Source organism: Chrysemys picta, chromosome 12 (genome assembly GCF_011386835.1).
Source record: "Chrysemys picta bellii isolate R12L10 chromosome 12, ASM1138683v2, whole genome shotgun sequence".
NCBI classification, from domain to species: Eukaryota; Metazoa; Chordata; order Testudines; family Emydidae; genus Chrysemys; species Chrysemys picta.
This window is the reverse complement of record NC_088802.1, coordinates 12919213-12942586: the sequence shown is the minus strand read 5'-3', so window position 1 is coordinate 12942586 and position 23374 is coordinate 12919213. Positions and strand designations below refer to the sequence as shown.

Below are 23374 nucleotides of genomic sequence, written 5' to 3'. Positions count from 1 at the left end.
TTGACATGTCTAGGAGAGATACGTACCAGTGCTAACAGGCCCAGGCTGTTGCTATCAATATGACCTGAGCTCGTTTCCTCCAGATTTTGAGGAGTACCTTGTGAACTAGCAGTATGGGCAGTAATGTGTACAGGAGGGAACCTCCCCAATGCAGAAGGAATGCGTCCATGGTGGAGCCGGGATGTGATTCTGGAAGGAGCAGAACTGCTGGCACTTCCTATTGTTTCGTGTACCGAATAGGTGTATCTGGGGATAACCCCACCCCCGGAAAATTGAATTTGTGATGTCCGGGTGAAGGGACCACTCTTGGCCATGGAACAACCTGCTGAGGTGGTCCACCAGCTCGTCCTGTACCCCAGGGAGGTACGAAGCTTGTAGGTGTATTGAATGTTCTACCCAGAAGTCCCACAGCATTAGGGCTTCTCGGCACAGGGGAGAGGAGTGTTTACCCCGGTTTGTTGATATAGAACATTGCTGCTGTATTGTCCATCATAACTGATACACAATGACCCATTAGGTGTGCCCGGAAGGTCGGGCATGCTAGTCGTACTGCTCTCAGCTCTCTGACATTGATGTGGAGAGCCAGGTCAGCCTGAGACCAGAGACCTTGAGTCCTGAGGTCGCCCAGATGAGCCCCCGATCCCAAGTCTGGTGCATCCATCACTACTGACAGATGGTTGTGGAGCAGCGAAGGGGACCCCATAGCAAACCTCCTGAGGGTGACCCACCTGTGAGGGTTTACGCCCCTCGTTACAGGACAGCATGGCCTAGTGGCCAGAGTCCCTAGAATTGCCCCGGTTACAGGGCAGCACAGCCTAGTGGCCGTAGTCCATAGGATAAGCCCTCGTTACAGGGCAGCGTGGCCTAGTGGCCAGAGTTCACAGAGTTGCCCCTGGTTATAGGGCAGCACAGCCTAGTGGCCAGAGTCCATGGAAGTAGCCCTCGTTGCAGGGCAGCACGGCCTAGTGGCCAGAGTCCATAGGATAAGCCCTCATTACAGGGCCATAGGACCTTACTATTGGCTCCGTGGGCGGGTCCTACCGAAACACGCTGAGGCTTACCAGGGGCAAGGTATCAGTGCATCACCCCCCCGGGGTCACTTCCTACCAGTTTGGAAGTTGGGGTCTCCCACGAGTCCCATGGTTCTCCAGGGGTCTCCGGGTCTGTCACCTCCCCTGGTTCCTCCCACAGTAGGGGTTCACGCCGGTCCATAGAAGCCTCTGTTCCCAGTAGCTTCAAGAGTGTTGGCTGGTCATCTGCAGGAGCTTCTCGGTTAGGTCCTTCCTCTGCGGCCACCCGCCCAGACTGAGCCAAGTTCCATCCTTTTATACTCCCTGAGCATTTGGAGCATGCCCAGTACGAATGGGGCGGGACTTCCTCCATCAGAGCTACTGGTCTGATGCCGCTGGGGCTAGTGCGGGGCGGGGCTGCCCAGTCACACCACCACAGAAGGAAGTCGAGGACCGGGCAAGGCAGGGTCACAATCTGGTCCAAGCTGTACCGGGCGGGTCAATACACTGACTCCAGCTACAACTGAAGATGTCTGAGCCTGAGCCTGGCATGCTGCACCACATAGGTACAGGCAGCCATGTGTCCCAGGAGCTTCAGACAATTTCTCACTGTGGTGGTGGGAAACTGTCTGAGGTCTTGAATGATATCGGTCAGGACCTGAAACCGTACTGCTGGCAGGTATGCCCTGGCCTGGGTCAAGTCCAATACTGCCCCTATAAACTCTATCCTCTGGACGGGGGACAGAGTGGATTTGATCTCATTTATAAGGAGACCCAGGTTGTCAAAGGTGGCTCTGATGAATTTGACTTGAGCTTCCACCTGAGTCCTGAAGCGGCCTTTGATCAGCCACTCATCGAAGTATGGAAACACCTGTATTTGGTGTCTGCACAGAAATGCAGTGACAACTGCCATGCACTTGGTGAAAACCCGAGGTGCCACTGACATGCCAAATGGGAGGACTGCGAATTGGTAGTGGGTGTTGCTCACTATGAACCTGAGGTACTTCCTGTGGGGTTGAATGATTGCAATATGAAAGTTCATGTCCTTCAAGTCGAGGGCAGCACACCAGTCTGCTGGATCCAGGAAGGGAATGATGGAGGCCAAAGAGACCATGTGGAACTTGAGTTTCTTCAGGAAATTGTTGAGTTCTCACAGGTCCAAGATGGGCCTGAGGCCACCTTTGGCTTTTGGAATTTGGAAATACCGGGAATAAAAGCCCTCACCCCTGTGCTCCTGAGGAACCTCCTCCACTGCTCCTAGAGATAGGACCGACTGCACCTCCTGGATAAGGAGTTGCTTGTGAGAAAGGTCCCTGAAGAGGGACAGGGAAGGAGGGTGGAAGGGCAGGAAGGCACAGAATTGGATGGAGTATCCCCTCTCTACCGTGCAGAGTACCCAACGGTCCGAAGTGATATGGGACCATGCATGACAAAAAGGGGATAGTTGGGACAAGAAGGTAAGGTGGGGTGGATCCAGACTGTGGTGTGAGACACTGTCTTCGACTGCCTTCAAAAGACTGGTTTGGCCCCCAAAGACGGCTTAGGGTGACCTGAGCCATGGCAAGAGGGTTGCTGCCGCCTCCTTCTGCTGCTATGATTTTTCCTTCTGGAGCCATCCTGATGGCTCTGCTGAGCAAACCGCTGTTGGGGCTGCAGGCAGAAGTGTCTCCTCTGAGCTGACGGAGTGTAGAGGCCCAATGAACTAAGGGTGGCTCTAGAGTCTTTAAGGCTGTTTAGCTTTTTGTCAGTTTTCTCTGAGAAGAGAGTCTCACCCTTGAAGGGAAGGTCCTTAATGGTTCTCTGTACCTCCTAGGGGAGGCCAGAAACCTGGAGCATGGCCACTCCCATAGCCATAATCCTGGTGGCCGCATCAAGTGCCGCCTGAAGGGATGCCCTGGAGATCAGTCTCCCCTCCTCAACCAAAGCTGAACATTCAGTGCAGGAGTCCGCGGGGAGCAATTCAGTAAATTTGGCCATTGCCAAGCAGGTGTTGTAGGGGTACCTACTGACAATGGCCTGTTGGTTTGATATCCTCAGTTGTAGTCCCCCAGTAGAGTAGACCTTTCGCCCGAACAGGTCTAATTTTTCGGCATCTCTATTCTTGGGCAAAGGTCCCTGAAATCCTTCTGACAGGTTTCAGAGTAGCAGCCGTGTTAGTCTGTATCCGCAAAAAGAAGAACAGGAGTACTTGTGGCACCTTAGAGACTAATAAATTTGTTAGTCTCTAAGGTGCCACAAGTACTCCTGTTCTTCTTTTTGTGAAATCCTTCTCTCTCTCTCTCTCTCTGGTTAGCAACATCCACCACCAGAGAGTCAGGCTGGGGATGCGAGTATAAATGCTCATAGCCCTTGGAGGGCACAAAATACCAGCGCTCGTTGAGCTCGGCTGTAGGTTGCAGTGAGGCCGGGATTTGCCAAAGTGTTTTGCTCATGTCCGTGATCATCTTTATGAGTGGCAAAGCGATCCGGGAAAGGACAGAGGGAGCCAGAATGTCCACCCCTGGGGCGGCATCATCGATTACTTCCTCTGCCTTAATGCCCAACCCTTGGGCACACCGGCACAGCAGCTTCTGCAACCCTCTTGAATCCTCCAGGGCTGGGGCTACTGAGGTGCCCAACAGGGCCTCATCTGCTGAGGAGGAAGAGGAGGAGGCCACCAGAGGAGGTAGTTGCTCTCTCTCATCCCCACCTGAGGGATCCTTTGAGCCCGAGGGAAAAACTGGGGTCTGGTCTGGTCCTGGTGCCAGGAATGGCATCGGTTTCCATGCTGACATCGGTGCCGGCGCTTGCTGAGGTGCCATAGGTGCCCTTGCCATTGGTGCTGGTGCTGCTATTGGTACCTATGTTGGTGCAGGGCCCGTTGTCAGTGTGGTCAGTGCCTTGGGCCCCGAAGCTGGGATTGGGGCTGCTGGTGCCTCCGGTGCCGATGCGTTCAGTGTCAGTGCCGTCATAGGTGCCGGAGTCAATGTGTGAGGCAACTGCTCAGCTGAGCATGATGGGATGAACACTGATGCCACCCCTGAGTGAGACCCTTGGCTTCTGTCTTGGGTTTGATGAAAAGCCCAAGGAGTCCGAAAGGGCCACTGAAGAGCATTCTGCCACTGAGGGGCCCACTGCATCGATCGGGGCCACCTATGGTGTCGAGAGGATGATCTCCTGCTCCTGCTGTAGTTGGAGCTGTATGAGTCTGACTCTGACTCCGAGTGGGAGGACCATGGGAGGTGGATTTTAGAGAAGCAGGGGACTGACTGTGCTCTCTGGGTGGTGGCTCCGTAATAGGCCGGTGCCGAGGAGATGGTGATCGGCACGCCATCATCACCAGCTTCCCCATAGACTGCATGGGCGGCAGGGGAGTGGGAGGCAGGAATGGAGCCTGTGGTGCTGGGATGCTCTCTTGTCTCAGCAGCCAGAATGGCGCTGGGAGCCATAATAGGTCCTGCACCACGTGGAAAGCCTCCGGGGTGGACGGTAATGGTAACTGCTCCAATGGGTGCAGTGACTGACGCTGGCCTGGACTCAACTGCCTCGCTTGGGCAGGAGTCAGCATGGCTTCCATCTGAGTCTCAGAGTCGTGGCCCATCTGAGGTGCCACTGGTGGCTGGTCCCTGAGTCTTGCCAGGAGGCATCAGCCCCCGTCTGGCTTTTGTGTGTGTGTGTGTGTGTGTGTACGCTGGTGATTGAGACCAGTGCCAAAGGCTAGAATGCCACCGAGAGGCTGCATGCCAGTGCCGTTCCCTGCCAGCTTTCTTCTTTGGTGCCGCATCCTTCTATGCTGACACTGGGGCACTCCTTGTGGAGGAGGATGTGTTGGGGGCAGGGTCCCCGGTGCTAGGGTCTGATTGAGGCTGGAGGACTGCCTCCATAAGAAGAATCTTGAGCCACTGCTCTCTCTCCTTGATAGTCCTTGGTTGGCGTTCCCAACAAATTTTGCAGTGGTCTCTTTGATGACCCTCACCCAGGCAATATAAGCAGGAGGAGTGAGGGTCACTTTTCGGCATGCGCTTCACACACGACTGGCAGGTATTGAAGCCTGGGGAATGAGGCATGCCCCAGTAACTGAAGGGGTAAATGGGGGGACCCCCCGCGGAAACTTTTTTAGAACTGCTAACAACTAACTATACTTTACTACTATAGGCTAACTATATACAAAGACTGCCAAAGCACTGATAATCCACTTGTCAAAGCAAGAGAAGAGCAAGGGGAAGTTCCAGCTACCATCACTGGAGGTAAGAAGGAACTGAGGGGGTAGCGGGTCAGCAGGGCTCTATATTGGGCACCATAAAGGTTAGGGTTAGGGTTAGCCGACCCTATGGCTACCTACTAGGGGAAAAATCTTCCAGGTACTGTGCACATGCGTGCTCACACATGCGTCCTTGGAATGGACATGAACAAACACTCAAAGAAGAACTGTAACATCCAGTGGGGTGAGAAAATTGCTTGATCTAAATACTGCCTAGTGTAATACGTATCAGAGGGGTAGCCGTGTTGGTCTGGATCTGTAAAAGCAGCAGAGAGTCCTGTGGCACCTTATAGACTAACAGATGTATTGGAGCATGAGCTTTCGTGGGTGAATACCCACTTCGTCGGATGCATGTGTAATAAGGTTTAGGATTTAGATTGTACGTTTATCTTTTATTTTCTTTGGTAAAAATCTCTGACCTTTTATGTCTAGCACTTATAATAAATCTATTTTATATTTTACCAAAAACAGTGTGTTTTGACTGAAGTGCCTGGGAAATCTCAGCTCAGTTTACAAAAGCTGATGCATGTCCTCTTCACATTGAAGGGGGGTGGACTGGGTAATAAATGTACACTGGTCAGGCTTCTGGCCAGGGCAAGATGGTACAGCTCTGAGGAGTAAGGCTGGGACCTGGGGTGAATTGGCTGGTTCCTTTCTCTGTGTGATTTGTGAGTGGCTCTGGGAGCATTCAGGCAATCTAGCTAGGTGTGGGGTCCCCCTGTTGTGCTGAGTGATAACAGCACCTGAAGGGGGTTGTTTCTTGTCACTAGCAAAGCATTGTGAGACACACGCTAGGCTGGAGAGTTAAGGGGGCACAGCAGTACTCCAGTTCCAGATTGTGCCCTGGGGATCCTGTCACAAAGAGAGCACCATATCTGCTGACCAATCAGAACTTAGAATCAACTAACACAGTTTGAACCCTGTTTAACTCCTATCTGAGAACAGAGATGGGTTGGGCTTTAACCTTCAACCTTACAGCAATAAAGACACTCACCGCACCATAAACTCCAGTGTAGCAGTACAAAGGTTGTTTATTACTGAAGTAATCCAAAGGAGAGTTTCCATTTGGAGCATGAGATGAAAAATATAATGCTTATTATGACAGAATTTAGCAGTTCTTGAAGAGTAAGAAGCTGAGCCTCTTTGAAATTCTCATTGCCTTCAGCCAGATTGGGGGCACTTGGATATTTGACTCTGCTGCCACCAACACTAGCACGCTAGGAGGACTTCTTTGGGAGAGGCTCTTTATCTCCAAACTGGAACAAGGGTGTGATAGGGACTGAAATCACCACAGCTTTCCAGTTCCTTTTCTACTTTCGCTTTTGGAAGATACCAAGAGAGACACATTCAGTGTCCAACAAAAAAATAGGCACCATTTTGGCAGAAATACGGAAGGAAAGACAAGGATTCAACTCTTTGTCACTGTAATTTCTTAGTAAGAATTAATTTTTCAGTTTCATCACTGAAATAGTCACTGACAATGTAAACTAACTAGAGGAGAATGGATGAGGATTTTAGAAAACCTGGGAACACCAGAGAGAGCTCAAAACTGTTCCAATGATTATTTCCAGGATGTATCAGGTAGGTGAGCTTCTGTCACTTGAATACTATCTCCCTTGTTGTTTGATATCTCCTAGTAGATATTTATTCCCTGCGTGAATTATTAACTGCAAAATGAGCTAATAATCCCAGGATAGATGTGTCTGACTCTGAATACAAACTTTGCATTTGAATTATATATTCAAAATGATACATGAGCTATTTTCCCCTCTCCTTTCATTGTAATGTAATGCCAGACTATTCTGGTTATTTGATTTAAGAATCTATTTCTTTGCTCCTATGTTTTATTCAAGAAAACTGGACCTGATCCTGCTCTCAATGCCTTCAAAGGAAGATTTGCTATGAGTTAACAAATTGTTTATTTCTGTTTTGTAAAGTAGGTTACAAGCTCTTGCAAATCTAATTTTATGAAGCGTCTCTTCTGTGCTCCATGTTACTTAATAACTTTGTTTATGGGACTGAATCATTTTGACTCTGATATATTGAAAGAAAAGAAATGGATAAAAAAAAACCAAATGAGAATCTCTCTTTCTGACACGCACGCTTTCTAATTCCTTAAATCTTTTTTCTCCATTGGTAGAATTTCTAGCAACTTTTACACCGATCTGACTTTTTTTTTTAACATGGCTTTTGTAGGGATGGGAAAAAATCAGACTTGTAAAGGAATCACATTTTTAACTTTAATTGAATGGCTGTTCTAACTTCATAATATGAAAGGGTTCACTTAACAATGTATTTATTCCTTTTTATTTACTGTGTCCTCTTTAATGTTTGACTTCAATGAATTAATGTTATGTTCACGATTATGAGTTTTTTTCCTCCTTCTTCCTGTTGTCTAGATCAAGTTACGGTGAAGATGAAGATTCTCTCATTCTGCAACAGCTCCCGAGCCAGCTCCACTCTCTCTGGATTTATTATTTTCTTCCTTACCTGTTATGTTCACAGGTTGGAATCAGGTAGGAATCCGCACTGTGTCTGCTGTTCCTTAAAGGATTTATTTAGGCCCCTGAAATGTCTTAACAACATGCTCCAGTCAAAGTCAATGGAACTACTCACAGGGCTGGTCCCCACTTAGTCCGGACTTCGGACTAAGGTACGCAAATTCAGCTACGTTAATAACGTAGCTGAATTCGAAGTACCTTAGTCCGAACTTACCGCGGTCCAGACGCGGCCGGAAGTCTCCCCCCGTCGACGCCGCGTACTCCTCTCGGCGAGCTGGAGTACCGGCGCCGACTGTGAGCACTTCCGGGATCGATCCCAGAACATCGATGGCGTGCCGCCGGACCAGCCGGTAAGTGAAGACTAGGCCACAGTGTGTGAATTTAATCAAACAGCATGATCAGCACCTTCATTATTCAATCTTTGCCCTGATTGTGTTGATGCTGCTGGGTTATTTTATTTGCTCCTGGGATACTGCACATAGGGTGACCAGATCACCCAGGTGAAATATCGGGGACACGGGGGGAGGGGGGCCAAAAAAAAAAAAAAACAGCCGCTGGAGCTCCACGCCTCGCCCCCCCACCAGCTTGCCTCCACTCCGTCTCGGAGACACTCTGCCGCAGCTCGGCCGCTGTGGGCCCGTGCCCGCCCGGCTTGCCCCCCCAAAAACACACACACCCACACACCCCTGCACAGACACCGGTCACCCCGCCCCACGCACACACACAGAGCCCTGCACAGCTCCACTAGTCACTAGACCAGCCCCTTTCTCAGCTAGCAGCTCTGGTGTCCCCAGACCAAAGCTCCCCAACCCCCGGCCCCCCCGTGCACCCCATGAGGAAAGCCAGTCCTCCTTTCCAGCTTCCCGGGGCCACTGGACTGTCCGGGACTTGCCCCCAGGCCAGATTCGAGTCCAACACATCCAGCAAGCAGCGCCCAGGCCAGCTTCCCGCGGTGGCTGGGCCTGCAGAACCGGAGGGCGGCGCAGCCCAGCGTGGAAGGTGTCTCGGGCTGGATGGCCCACGGGGGCAGGTTTGAGAAACCCCTTCCCGGGCTCGGGGCTGCTCCGGCTGCCGGCGTGCAGGGCCGGGCTGGAGGGGGCCAGGCAGCGCTGGGCACGGAGAGAGGCACTATGACGCGGCGTTTGCGTGCCTGGGCTGGGCTCGGCTGCCGGCGGAGCGGTCCTGGGGCGGCTCGAGAGGCAGGTGAGGTCCCAGAAAGACACGCGGCCACGGAGGGGCTGAGCACCTGCCTCGCCTCGGGAACCCCCAGCGCGCCGGCTGCAAACACGTCTCGTTCGCCCCAGCCCAGGCCGGGCCCCTCCTGCTGCCGCCGCCGCTGCCGCTCCCCGCTTACTACCCAGCCCAGTGCGCCTCATCCCTGCGGTGGGACGGGCAGGGGACCGGCTCCCCAACCCACTGAGGAAGAGGCTCTGCGCGCCAGCGGCCAAGCTCCAGCTTCCAGTCCCTCCTCAGTCACCCGCCCCACACACTGAGCCAGCTGCGGCCAGGGGAGTAGACCGGGCTGGCTGCAGCGTGCCCAGAGAGTGCTTGGGGAAGAAGCGGGGTCAGGGCAGGGATTTGGGGAGGGATCCAATGGGGGAAGGAGGTGGCAGAGTCGGGGCGGGCGAGCGCCGGAGCGGAGGGCAAAATTGCTTGTTTGTCCAGTGTCCCGGCCGAACATCAGTCGGGACGCGGGACAAACAAGCAAATATCGGGACAGTCCCGATAAAATTGGGACATGTGGTCACCTAACTGCACAGGTCTGTTTCTTCACCCAAGTATTTTTAAAAGATTGTCAAAGATGCCCAAAGCATTGGGTGGACACTTACTGAAGTGTTTAATAATAACAATAATAAATAAAATAAAATAACAGTGGGTTTCAGATGTAAAAAGATCAGAGCCATAGTTTGAGACTAATGTGCACAAAAACATAAGATGAACCAGAATATATTGATCTCATGTGACTTTTTCAATTGTGCCTGTTAGCTAATACATATATGTTAGGTGTAGTATACACTGTATTATTAGGCATTATGTGCACTGTAGTCCTATAATATACATTAGAGAGAGAGAGAGTGTTGAGAAGTTAACTGACTGTATTATGCTCGTCCCACAATTCCGTTCACCAATATCTAATATCCCACAACACTTTACAAATCTGAAGTTGGTGTTCACAATAGAAAACGGGAAGCCTATCAAAGCCATGAAAGATGTGTCCTAGCACTGGTTGGGATGTACCTCTACACCAGGGGTCCCCAACGCGGTGCCCGCGGGCGCCATGGCGCCTGCCGGGGCATCTATGTGTGCCCGCGTACTGGCCGGCGGACAAGCATCCGCGGAAATGCCGCCGAAAAGCGGCAACGTCAAGATTTTCGATGGCATTTCGGTGGTGATGCCTCTTCATGACGCTGTTTCTCGGTGGCATTTTGGCGGATGCTTGTCCGCCAGCCACGGTCCTTAGTGGTTCGTCATCCGGCGCCCGCCACCCAGAAAAGGTTGGAGACCACTGCTCTACACCCACCTGGTTTGGAATGTGGTATCCAAAAATGGGTTAATGAAGGTACAGAACAAGAAGTTAAGAAACTGGTGGGTTGGATCTTACGTGATGATTAAATTGCTTTTTCACTTGTAAACAGCCATGGTATAAGTGGGTTTGGGGTGTATTTTTCTAGCACACCTTCTGTGTAAGGTGAGTATGCTGCAAGATAAGAATTGCTTCCTGGGAGGAGGATTTATATGTCTCCTTTATGTAGTGTACTGTTTTGTCTTTGGGCAATAATGTTCACTAAGTTTGGCTATTTGGTCTCTTGAACATGTGAAGTATTAAACCATACTTGTCCAAAAATTAGCTCTAGCAATGTGGCCATGTCTTAGGAACACCTCGATGAAAGAACACCAAATATGGCCCATCAACCCTACCCTTATTCCTGCTGAGGCCCAGCAAATTTCATGGCAATGTCAGTAAGCATGTCAATTTGAGAGCACTCAGAAAAATGGGCTGTTAAATAGTAAGCTTGTCCCTTACCTGACAGCCCAGATGAGGTGGCCAAGTGGTTAAGGAGATGGACTACTAATCCATTTGGGGAGGAGGGCTAGCTCAGTGGTTTGAGCATTGGCCTGCTGAACCCAGAGTTGGGAGTTCAATCCTTGAGGGGGCCATTTAGGGATCTGGGGCAAAAATCTGTTTGGGGATTGGTCCTGCTTTGAGCAGGGGGTTGGACTAGATGACCTCCTGAGGTCCCTTCCAACCTTGATATTCTATACACCAAAAATCTCCATTACCATTTCTCTGCCTCAGTTTCTCTGCTGTGTGACTGTGACATGGACTGAACACACCTGTCTTCAGCTTCCCACCCCATGAAAGCACAGTGTGCCTCTGTCATGCACTGAACCTACCAATTCTTAACTCCCCACTCTCTGTCCCATGATCTGTGTCTGAGTCATGTGCCAAGTTTGCCTGTTATCAGCTTCACACCCCAGCTCAGTGCTGTGTGTCTGTGCCATACAATGAGACTGAGTGTTCTTATGACAGAGCCCCCGTCCTGCTGCCCATGAGTGCTGCTCTCAAACATTCAGGCTGAAATGCTCCATGCCGGGTGTCTGTCACTGGCTAAACTTTTTGGAAAGTTTGTCTGAAATGGAACCTGTTGGATGTGTCCTTCATATCAAATTCCCTCTTTCCTCTGAGCTGCTTTTCATTGTTGTTGTCCTGGTGCATTTTCCAGCAAAGTTCACAGTGATTGGACCCGATGACCCTGTCACTGCCATCCTGGGTCAGGAAACTGTGTTACCCTGTCACCTGTCCCCCAGCATGAGCGCTGAAAACATGGAGGTGAGATGGTTCCGATCTCAGTTTGAATCCTTTGTGCACCTATATCGTGATGGGATGGATCAATATGAAGGGCAGATGCCAGAGTATCAGGGAAGGACAGAGCTTTTGAAAGCCGGACTCACAGATGGAAATGTTCCCTTGAGAATTATCAATATCAGACGTGCTGATGAAGGACTATACCTCTGTTTTGTTCAAGACAATACTATTTATGGAGAAACTGCATTGGAACTGCGGGTAGCAGGTCAGTAGCTTGTAACAGTTTTAGCTGTGTGTGGTCTGCAGGCTTTATTCTTTCCTATTACAACAACTGTGACTCCTTGCTTGTGAAATATTTCACAATAACAGTGTATCTAACTTTCAGCAAACAGCCACTTTCATACCAGGAAAATATGCTGGAAACTTTCCCAACATGTTATTAAAAACATTTTTAGGATGGCCAAGGAACTTTCTTGCCCAATCTTGACTGACCCCAAAGCGTTTTTTAGTTAAGAAGGAAAAGACTTCTGGACAAATATGGCCTTCCAGTTCCTCTGCAGTCATTTCTAGGATGTGTGGCTAAGGTGGGACTGACACTGAAAGAAAACTTTTATGGCTTTCTCATTGGTTCACTGTTGGTTGTTACTCATGGGTGTAGTTAAAATCAAATGCAGTGTTCTTATTTATTGAGACTGTATGATGGTGGTGGTGGGTGTGATGGCTTCCCCTGGGGTACCATTTGGAACTTGTGTACAGCTGATCCCTCTGAACCCAGTCTGGGTTCCCTCTTGCACTGTGATGTTGTGACAAGCTGCAAAGCCCTCCACACTTGCACTCACACCAACATCCACAGGCAGGGATCACACCCATCTTTGCACATGAATGCATCTGGCCAGGCACTCATGAACCAACAATAGCGAGGCTTCAGCCAAAACGCCCCCCAGCTCCCAAACCTAGGACCCTGGAGCTGTACCATCCTGCCCTGGTCAAAAGCCTGACCAGTAAAGATTATTACAATTACCCTCTTTGCCCCTCCCTCGATTTGGAGAGGAATATACACAAAAACCTTTGTTAACTGAGCTGAGACTTCACTCAAACCACACTATTTTAGGTAAAAAATATAGCAAATAGATTTATTAACTACAGAAAGATAGATTTTAAGTGATTATAAGTGATAGCAAAGAGATCAAAGTTGATTATTAAGCAAATAAACAAAAACCCAATCTAAGCTTAATATACCACAAAGGATTTGAATCAAAAAGTGTCTCACCCTGTTAGATAGTACAAGCAGTTTATAGATGTTTCATACACAGGCAGGTTTTCCATCTTTCCGACTTGGGACCATCACTTCCCCAGTTCAAAGTCTGTGCTCTTCCAGAGGTATATCCAGGTGTTGAGTTGTGGGGCAAGTGAGGCCCATTGGTGATGTCACTTCCCCCTTTTACAGTTTCTTTTATACGGCGGGAACCCCTTTGTTCCAAGCCAAGTTCCCAGCCCAGTTTGTGGGAAAATACAGGTATCAAAGTGGAATTCAGTATCATGGGTCTAGTCACATGCCCCTGAATGCTTGATGAGTCCTGGCAGCCATTATCCATAGGCTGTCTGAAGTGTCCCCCAGTGAGGACAAGACTTTTCCATGGCCCATTGTTTTCGCTGATGGGCCATTAGCACTGTCTAGCTTCTTCACTGATGTACCTGAAAGGCTAGTTGTGTGTGTTACTCAGAACAAGCACATTTGAAATACAGATGCATAGTCAATATTAATAACTCCAGATACAAAAATGATACATGCATACAAATACGATAATCATTCAGCCAATCATAACTTTTACATTGACACCTTACTTGACACATGTTGTACAAGATGCAACATAATTTATCATAATCATACCATAATCATATTACTATGGTGGATATGGAGTGCAGAGTGTCCTAGTGGGGAGGGGAAATTATGCATTTATCACTCTTAGACAAGACTGAGCATTATTCCCCTCCTGCTTTAACACTTTCACCATGAACCAATTAGATTTTTAAAAAATAAATATGTCTATCCAATTCCCTAATTATCAGATTTTCTAAAGTTCAGATCCTATTCAGTTATCTACATTGTATATCTCCAAAGGTGTCAGCACTCAGTTGCTCCTGTGTTGAGATGACAATATCTCCCACTGACTCAGTGAAACTATTTTAAATATTTGTTCAAATTTGTGTGTGTCCATGAGTATTGGGATTTCAGACATTCCAGTATTCATTTATCCCTTCTACTGACTACCCGCATGAATTAGTGCTGTCTAGTGTGAGTAAGGGATCCACAAACTGTCCCTTCTGCTCTATTAACATATGGAATTGACACCTTTATGTATTTCCCCTTAGGTCTGGGCTCTGCTCCTCTTATCTCTGTGGAGGGTCACCAAGATGGAGGGATTCGGGTGGTTTGTCAATCAGCTGGTTGGTACCCAGAGCCTGAAGTGCTGTGGAAAGATCTCAATGGGCAACATTTACCATCACTCTCTGAAACAACATCCCAAAGGGATAACGGCCTGTTTGAAACAGAAACTGCTCTCATTGTAAAAGAACATTCAAACCAAAACTTGTCTTGTTGCCTCAGGAACACCGTTCTCAATCAAGAAAAGGAATCAGCAGTTTATATAGCAGGTCAGTTACCATCCAAATCCCACACTGAATTCACCACCACTAGAAACGAAACAAAACATAGGAAGAAAAGAACTGAAACACCTGTGGTGGATATTTCATAATCCATGCACAAACACAGAAGATAGTGTCTTTACAGGATTACATTTTAAGCAATTTGATTCCCTTAATTGTGAGTATTCAGACTATCAACATTTTGAATTTCATGTAAATTTAATTTTAAGTTCGACTTTCCTCATATTCTAGTGCACACACACACACACACACACTCTCTCCAACCTTTTTGAGAGGGAACTTTCACTCAATCCACTGATGCAGCAGGTTCCTGTAACCTTAAATTCACCTTAATGATTTTTTTGAATGTGGTAAATTTTGTACTCTGGCTTGACTGTGATCTGTAGAGCCCTGTAAACCCACAGATATCTGCTTTATATCCACAGATATCCTCATTTTGGGGGATTGCAGATTGGATGCGGATACCAATTTTGTATCCACACAGGGCTCTAGTGATCTGTTCACTTCACCAACTTCATTACTTTTGTGAAATGTCACCTAAGTCATGTGATGTTGTTTTTACTGACATTCAATGGGACTTGCACTCCTTAATTTACTTTTGGCCGGATCCACAAAAGGACTCATTTTACCCCTTGTCTACACACAAAGGATGTACTGATTAACTAGTTAATGGATGACACCCGCTTGTGTGAACACTTCTTGTATAAGTTTCAGAGTGCCCTAAATAGATTTAGCTTCAATCAATTCCTTATCAACTTCAGCTAAATGGAGATAGAGCACTAAGAAGCTAATTTATGGTTTAAGGTTTTGTCATCAATTTATTTAAATTGGTGCAACACTCCTACGTTGTCATCTCTTGAACCAATTGAAGAATGACCCTATAAGAGGGTTGCCCCAGGTGCACTAAATCAGAGCACATACCATGTGCGGAAAAGACATTAGGCACATTTGAAAATTCCATCCTGTTTAGATGACCGAATCACTGTGAACACAAGAACAGCAAATGGAAATTAGTTAATTTGCTGCACAAGTGTGCGGACAAATTGTGATTATGGTTTTTCCCAATATTAGGAGGTAACTGTGGATTTTTCAAAAATATGCTAATTAATCTGGCAGTTTCTGAATATTGCTTACTGCTAAGGGCCAAATTCTTTTCTGGTATAACCCTGTCAATGGGGTTTTATGAGCAGAGAATTTGCCTCTGATCTCTGTGGCCCTCTGAATAGCAATGAATCAAATCAGGGCTGTGTTTTCAAGGATAAATCAGTGGTAAAGCTGTGTTGATTGAAGCCGTATTTAAAAACAGTTTCTGGTCTTTTGTGTAGTGTAGACATGGCCATTCTTTCACTCTTAGCTCACACAAATCCTGCTGGGCACTATTTATGTATTTGTATGAAAAAAAATCTGCTTTTAGTCACCACTTCCAAACTAAGGCAAGCCCTGGGTGTTTTGTTTTTCAGATTCCTTTTTCCCGAGGGTGAATCCCTGGATGGTGGCTCTGAGTGTTATCCTGGTGCTTTTGTTTGGTTTCATTGGCCTCACTGTTTATCTGTTTAAAATGAAAGGTAAATATCAGATGGAGAAATATACTGTAAATACAGTTTTTTTCCTAATAAATAAATAAGGGCAATTTAGGGATTTAACATGAAAAGAACGTGTGATCTGCTGACCTGGTCTTAAATAAAGAAGAATGGATGTGAATGTATTGATAGAGGGTGGGGGCAGAGGTGCAGAGGAGAGTCTGACAATAGAACTGAATCGGATCATAGCAGATACATCTCTGTTCTGCTTGGTCCTCCATCTCCCTCTCTTCCCAGTTCTCAGGCAGCTATTGCTTTCTGTCTCTGGTCCCACTTGAGAGAAGGTTCTGCAAAGTCTAGCCTCTCATATTTCACCTCCTCTCTCTCGCTCTCTCTTTTTTTTTTTTTTTTTGCTAATAAAGTGTAATGCACCTCGACATTACAGTGATAAGCCGTATAGACATGCCCCTGTCGTAAATCAGTAAAAACCATACCCATGATCATGTAACTCAGACACAGCTGTCCATGCCCTGCTGAACTTCATCCATAAAAAATACCAGCCCAATTTCCAAATAAATTGGACTTTTCCCTCCATGCTCCTAATGAGTTTTGTACCTATAGGATGTAGCCTTTTAACTCTGTTTCATGAAGCAAGGCAATGAGAATAATTTATATTTATTTCTGTACTTTTCAGAGAAACTTACTGAAGAAGTTGGTAAGTTTCAATTTCTCTTTTTCCACAAATACAATTTTTGACCACAGTCACACAACTGTATATAGATTTGTTGTTTTCTCTGATTTATTTTTACTTCTCTGTGTTTGTCGGGTTGATGTGTGTGTAATAGGTTGGACCATTTTAGGGCCTGTTTGGATGTTTCCAGAGACCCATTCCCCTTAAAAGTCCTTCCAAATAGGGGGTTGGATTTACATAGCTACATGTCTGAGGGGTGTAAGTTTTCAGCACAGATAAGCCCTCAGTCTCAGAGTCTTTCAAAAGAATCTACAGAGGTCTGGCTTGTTCAGGAAGGTGTGATGAAGTGGGAATTTGATATCTATTTCTGTTTATGTTTTAGTGAAACGAGATCTAGAAATTGGTAAGTGTTTGTACACAATTGGATCCCCCTGTAGAAGTGTAATAGAGTCATTGGTGGGTTAGGTAGCCTAGTGGTTAACACACTTAGTGCCCCCTCCCAGTGGGCAAGTCTTTCAGTTCTAGCCCTCTTTTAATCAGAGGGGCAGGAAGGTGGGTTTGTTTAGTCTGGAGAAGAGAGGACTGAGGGGGGACATGATAACAGTTTTCAAGTATATAAAAAATTGTTACAAGAAGGTGGGAGGTAAATTGTTATCTTTAACCTCTGAGGATAGGACAAGAAGCAAGGGGCTTAAATTGCATTGGGGGAGGTTTAGGCTGGACATTAGGAAAAACTTCCTAACAGGCAGATGTGGAGATTAATGGAAGGAGGAGGCACACGTCAGAGCCCTAGTGGGACTCTGGGTGATTGCTACTTCCCACCACCCAACACAGATGTAATGAGGTTGAGTAGTGTCCGCAAAAGAGAACTAAACAACTAATTATTCCTCAAGAAAGGTTTTTAATGACTTACGACTATAAAGGCAACACAGGCAGAATAAGAAAAACAGAATTAAAGACCAGCACTGAGTGAGGATTAATACAAATGGCAAGTTATACTGGAGGCAAGCACACGTACAAGTAATATTATGCATTAACTATTAATTCCTATAAGAACATATATAAAAGGCAAATAATATTGGAAATAGTTACAAGCACATGCAACGCTACTAATTTTGATTGCCTAGCAACCTTGCATGTACTGTAACCACATCCAACAAACACACCTTTACATGCGATACTAATACATTGATTAACCATATTTTACTAACCTTAACCTATCTATAACTTTATCTAACAACTTATAAACTTTTATTGCCCTTTATGATAACTTGATGATAACTTATACTGAAGACAGGCACAGCAACTTGCAAAGCCACTATGATTTATAAACTACTAACTTTACCAATGCTATACCCGTTTCCAGCAAGGCACAAAGCATATATAGTTACTATATATTGATTAACTATTGACTACTACTATTTTTAAACAACTTAAATTTAACCTATAGTATTAATACAGATGTAAGATTAACTAGCTCGAGCATAACCAGACCTTTTTAGTTTAAAATCTTACCCTGCCTTTGTCCAAAGATACATTACCTTTAGTTGACCATTTCCTGCACTGGCCAGGCACAGATAGTCAGTGAAGCGCAAGTCCCGTTGTTTCAGGGGGTGTATGTGAGCCTGACAAAGAGCGATTTCTTTTAGGTCAACACACACACACACACACTTGCGTCTCTGCATCTTATTTATACGGTATTTGCTGGCCGTGTTTCAAAACAGGTCAACCAATCAAGGTAGCCAAATGTTCTAGGGTGGCATTTGTGGTTGTTTTGAACTTATGAACTGTGCATCTGTGTTCATCTCATCTCTTTTTTATGCGGCTAATTGTGGGCAATTTTTTAGACTCAAAAATGCTCGAATCAGCTTAAAGAGATATTTGGTTGCAGAGCATAGTAACCACAAGTTTGTATCTACCTTTACAGAGTTTCCTCTTTAGTCAATAAAGCTTCCTAGATAGATTATGCTTATGCTTGCAGGATTCTACCGTACTCGCTTCTTACAACTTCCAGAAGGTTGAGGCCTAACAGTACTTGACAAGACTTATACACATTAATCACAGCAGAGTAGGTCATAAATTAAATGGAATAAAGGAGGATGTAGAATCTCCTTCACTGGAGTTTTTTAAGAGCAGGTTAGACAAACACCTGTCAGGGTAGTCTAGAATAGATAATACTTAGTCCTGCCACAAGTGCGGAGGATTAGACTTTCAGTCTAATGATTCTATGAGTCTAATAGGTTTCAGAGTAACAGCCGTGTTAGTCTGTATCCGCAAAAAGAAGAACAGGAGTACTTGTGGCACCTTAGAGACTAACAAATTTATTAGAGCATAAGCTTTCGTGGACTACAGCCCACTTCTTCGGATGCATATAGAATGGAACATATATTGAGGAGATATATATACACATACAGAGAGCATGAACAGGTGGGAGTTGTCTTACCAACTCTGAGAGGCCAATTAATTAAGAGAAAAAAAACTTTTGAAGTGATAATCAAGCTAGCCGAGTACAGACAGTTTGATAATAAGTGTGAGAGTACTTACAAGCGGAGATAGAGTCAATGTTTGTAATGGCTCAGCCATTCCCAGTCCTTATTCAAACCGGAGTTGATTGTGTCTAGTTTGCATATCAATTCTAGCTCACCAGTCTCTCTTTGGAGTCTGTTTTTGAAGTTTTTCTGTTGTAATATAGCCACCCGCAGGTCTGTCACTGAATGACCAGACAGGTTAAAGTGTTCTCCCACTGGTTTTTGAGTATTTTGATTCCTGATGTCAGATTTGTGTCCATTAATTCTTTTGCATAGAGACTGTCCGGTTTGGCCAATGTACATGACAGAGGGGCATTGCTGGCACATGATGGCATATATCACATTGGTAGATGTGCAGGTGAACGAGCCCCTGATGGTATGGCTGATGTGATTAGGTCCTATGATGATGTCACTTGAATAGATATGTGGACAGAGTTGGCATCGGGGTTTGTTACAAGGATAGGTTCCTGGGTTAGTGGTTTTGTTCAGTGATGTGTGGTTGCTGGTGAGTATTTGCTTTAGGTTGGGGGGTTGTCTGTAAGCGAGGACAGGTCTGTCTCCCAAGATCTGTGAGAGTAAAGGATCATCTTTCAGGATAGGTTGTAGATCTCTGATGATGCGCTGGAGAGGTTTTAGTTGGGGGCTGAAGGTGACAGCTAGTGGTGTTCTGTTATTTTCTTTGTTGGGCCTGTCTTGTAGGAGGTGACTTCTGGGTACTCGTCTGGCTCTGTCAATCTGTTTTTTCACTTCAGCAGGTGGGTATTGTAGTTTTAAGAATGCTTGATAGAGATCTTGTAGGTGCTTGTCTCTATCCGAGGGATTGGAGCAAATGCGGTTATATCTTAGAGCTTGGCTGTAGACAATGGATCGTGTGGTGTGTCCTGGATGGAAGCTGGAGGCATGTAGGTAAGTGTAGCGGTCAGTAGGTTTCTGGTATAGGGTGGTATTGATGTGACCATCACTTATTAGCACAGTAGTGTCCAGGAAATGGACCGCTTGTGTGGATTGATCTAGGCTGAGGTTGATGGTGGGATGGAAATTATTGAAATCATGGTGAAATTCCTCAAGGGCTTCTTTTCCATGGGTCCAGATGATGAAGATGTCATCAATGTAGCGCAAGTAGAGTAGGGGCGTTAGGGGACGAGAGCTAAGGAAGCGTTGTTCTAAGTCAGCCATAAAAATGTTGGCATATTGTGGGGCCATGCGGGTACCCATAGCAGTGCCGCTGACTTGAAGGTATATATTGTCCCCAAATGTGAAAAAGTTGTGGGTGAGGACAAAATCACAAAGTTCAGCCACCAGGTTAGCTGTGACATTATCAGGGATACTGTTCCTGATAGCTTGTAGTCCATCTTTGTGTGGAATATTGGTGTAGAGGGCTTCTACGTCCATAGTGGCCAGGATGGTGTTTTCTGGAAGATCACCGATGGATTGTAGTTTCCTCAGGAAGTCAGTGGTATCTCGAAGATAGCTGGGAGTGCTGGTAGCGTAGGGTCTGAGGACAGAGTCTACATAACCAGACAAGCCTGATGTTAGGGTGCCAATGCCTGAGATGATGGGGCATCCAGGATATCCAGGTTTATGGATCTTGGGTAGCAAATAGAATACCCCTGGTCGGGTATGAGTCTAATAGAATCACAGAGTTTAAGACCAGAAGGGATGACCAGATCATCTAGTCTGACATCCTTAAGAGGAAAATGAATAGAAATAGTTTCTAAACCTTAATTATCATATGGATGATAATGAGAAATAAAACAAAAACAAAAAAAAAAAGGGAAACTCCTAACATACAATATGTGTCTTTCTGTTTAATTTTTAGGCAAACGAGGTACAGAAGTTGGTAAGTGTCATTATCTTTCTTCTGACATGTGGGAGTTTGTTTAATTGTTGTGGAATTGTTCACTTTTCAATTTTTTACACTTCTGTTGCGACATTTAGCCTGATTTTGTTTGTTTGCATGTTTGCTTTTTTAATTATTGTTTCTTTTTGGTTGGGGGATTACAGTAACGTGATAAAATGTGGGCAAGCACGAAATTGGATAGATTACAGACCAAAATTTAATTTGAAAAACTGATAAGCAACAGACTCACAGAGTTCAAGACCACAAGGGCCCACTGATCCACTTGTCTGATGTCCGGAAGAGGAAGTTGATTTCTCTCACCCTTTACGTCATATTGATGATAAAGAGAAATAAAACATAAGAAAATGTAAATGCCTAACAAAAATATATATTTATTTATCTTAATTTTTTTAGAGAAACGAGATAAAGAAATAAGTAAGTGTCATTGTCCTTCCTGTACAGTTAGTCATAGTGTTTAGGACCAGAAGGGATGACTGGATCCTCTAGTCCAGAGGTCTGCAGACTGTGGGGCAGGCCCCTGGGGCATGTGGAGGAATGTTCAAGCGGGCGCAGGGCTGGATTAACTCTTCTGGGGGCCCAGGACTATTAGAGTTTGTGGGGCCCCCTAGGCTCCGGGGTAGAGCCAAAAATGTGTGATTCAGAGTGCTGGAGGTGGCGGTGGATTGGGGCAGGGGGTGGGTGTGGAAGAGGGTGAGGGCTCCGACTGGGGGTGAAGGCTCTGGGGTATGGATGGGGATGAGGGCTTTGGGATGCAGGAGGGGGCTCCAGGCTGGTGCCAAGGGGATTGGAGTGTGGGAGAGGGCTCAGGGCAGGAGGTTGGGGGTGTGGGGTCTGGGAGGGAGTTAGGGTGTGGGAAGGGGCTCAGGGCAGGAGGTTGGGGGTGCGGGTTCTTGGAGGGAGTTAGGGTGCAGGAGGGAGCTCAGGGCTGGGACAGGGGACTGGGGTTTGGGGAGCTTACCTGGGACAGCTCCCTTTTGGTGGCGCAGGCCCCAGGGAGGGGGGGCAGGTGGCTCCGTGTGCTGTCCTGTGCTCGCATGCAGGCACCGCCCCCCACAGCTCCCACTGGCTGTGATTCCTGGCCAATGCAAGCTGTGGGGAGTGGGGCCTGCAAGTGAAGGAAACACGCGGACTGAGCTTCCCGGCACTCGCAGCTCCAGCCCAGCGTGGGAGTGGAGAATGGCATGCCAGCGCGCAGATCCACCTCCCCGCCAATGCCAGGCTGGGCTGGAATGCAGGGACTTCAGTGGCTGCAGCCCACAGCCCCAGGCTAAGGGGGCCTCACAACATCCGAAGAAGTGGGCTGTAGTCCACGAAAGCTTATGCTCTAATAAATTTGTTAGTCTCTAAGGTGCCACAAGTACTCCTGTTCTTCTTTTTGCGGATACAGACTAACACGGCTGTTACTCTGAAACAAAAATATGTGCACTTTTGGTGGTCTGGAGATCTTTTTGCGGGGCCCCTGTTTGTCTGGGGCCCTGGGCTGCAGCCCCTAAAGCCCCTTTCTTAATCCGGCCCTGAGCAGGTGCAAGGCAGGGTCCCTGCCAGCCCCCATGGGGAAAGGGAAAGGAGCCCCACCCAGCCCCGCTCTGCCCCCAGCCCAGATCCAATCCCATCTGCAGCTGTGCTCCACCCCCTAGCCCCCCATCAAGCTGTGGCTCCTGCCACAGTTCCAGTCCTCCCCTTGCTCCGCCCCCAGGCCAGTTCCTACCAAATTCCCTTTCCTCCCCCAGGCCAGCTCCGCCTCTAGCCCCAGCTCCTCCCCCATCCCCAGTTCTGCACCCTGCTCCGCCTTCAGCCTAAGAGCCACTGCTGAGCCAACTGGGCAGTAATGGGGGGGGGGGGGGCACAGACAGATTCCATTACTCAAGAGGGGAGTGATCGGAAAAGTTTGGGCCCCACTGGTCTTGTCTGATTTCCTGAAGAATAGAAGTAATCTGTCTTAACTGTCATAGTGATGATAAAGAAATAAAACTTAAGAAAAGCAAAACACCTAACAAATATTTTGTGTCTGTTTGAATTTTTAGGCAAACGAGATATAGAAATTGGTAAGTGTCATTCTCCATCCTCTGAAAAGGATTTTTTTTTGTAATTGGATCTTCATGTGGCAGTTAGTTTAAATATTGTGGAGTTCGCTGTAAAATTTAACTTCTACAATTTTGTTGTAATATGAAACCTCTTTTTTTGTTTACTTGCTTTTTATTATTATTCTTTCGTGGCAGGGTTAGTGTAATTGTATCAAATGTGGGGAAACACTAAAGTGGAGAGATTTCATACCTAAAGCTAATTTGAAAAACTGATATGCAATAGAGTCACAGAGTTTAAGACCAGAAGGGCCCACTGATCCTCTTGTCTGATGTCCTGAAGAGGAGGTTGATTTCTCTCAGCTTTACTGTTATATTGATGATAAAGAGAAATAAAACATAAGAAAATGTAAATGCCTAACAAAAATATATATTTATTTCTCTTAATTTTTTTAGAGAAACGAGATAAAGAAATAAGTAAGTGTCATTGTCCTTCCTCTGATAAGAAATTTGTGTACCAATTTGGA

The 23374-nt window shown here is 46.6% G+C and overlaps 2 protein-coding genes across 5 annotated transcripts in view; both read left to right on the top strand.

The window, feature by feature from the left end:
- The window catches only part of LOC101946744 (serine/threonine-protein phosphatase 1 regulatory subunit 10), a 345369-nt gene that overhangs the window by 272519 nt on the left and 49476 nt on the right, over window positions 1–23374 (top strand). The gene's annotated exons all lie outside the window — the stretch shown is intronic.
- LOC112061450 (butyrophilin subfamily 2 member A1-like) lies at window positions 11352–18669 on the top strand. The gene is made up of 5 exons (XM_065563233.1): window positions 11352–11824; window positions 13933–14214; window positions 15687–15791; window positions 16441–16461; window positions 16820–18669. The coding sequence occupies exons 1-5, from the start codon at window positions 11389–11391 to the stop codon at window positions 16900–16902; spliced, it is 927 nt and encodes a 308-aa protein (XP_065419305.1). The 5' UTR covers window positions 11352–11388; the 3' UTR covers window positions 16903–18669.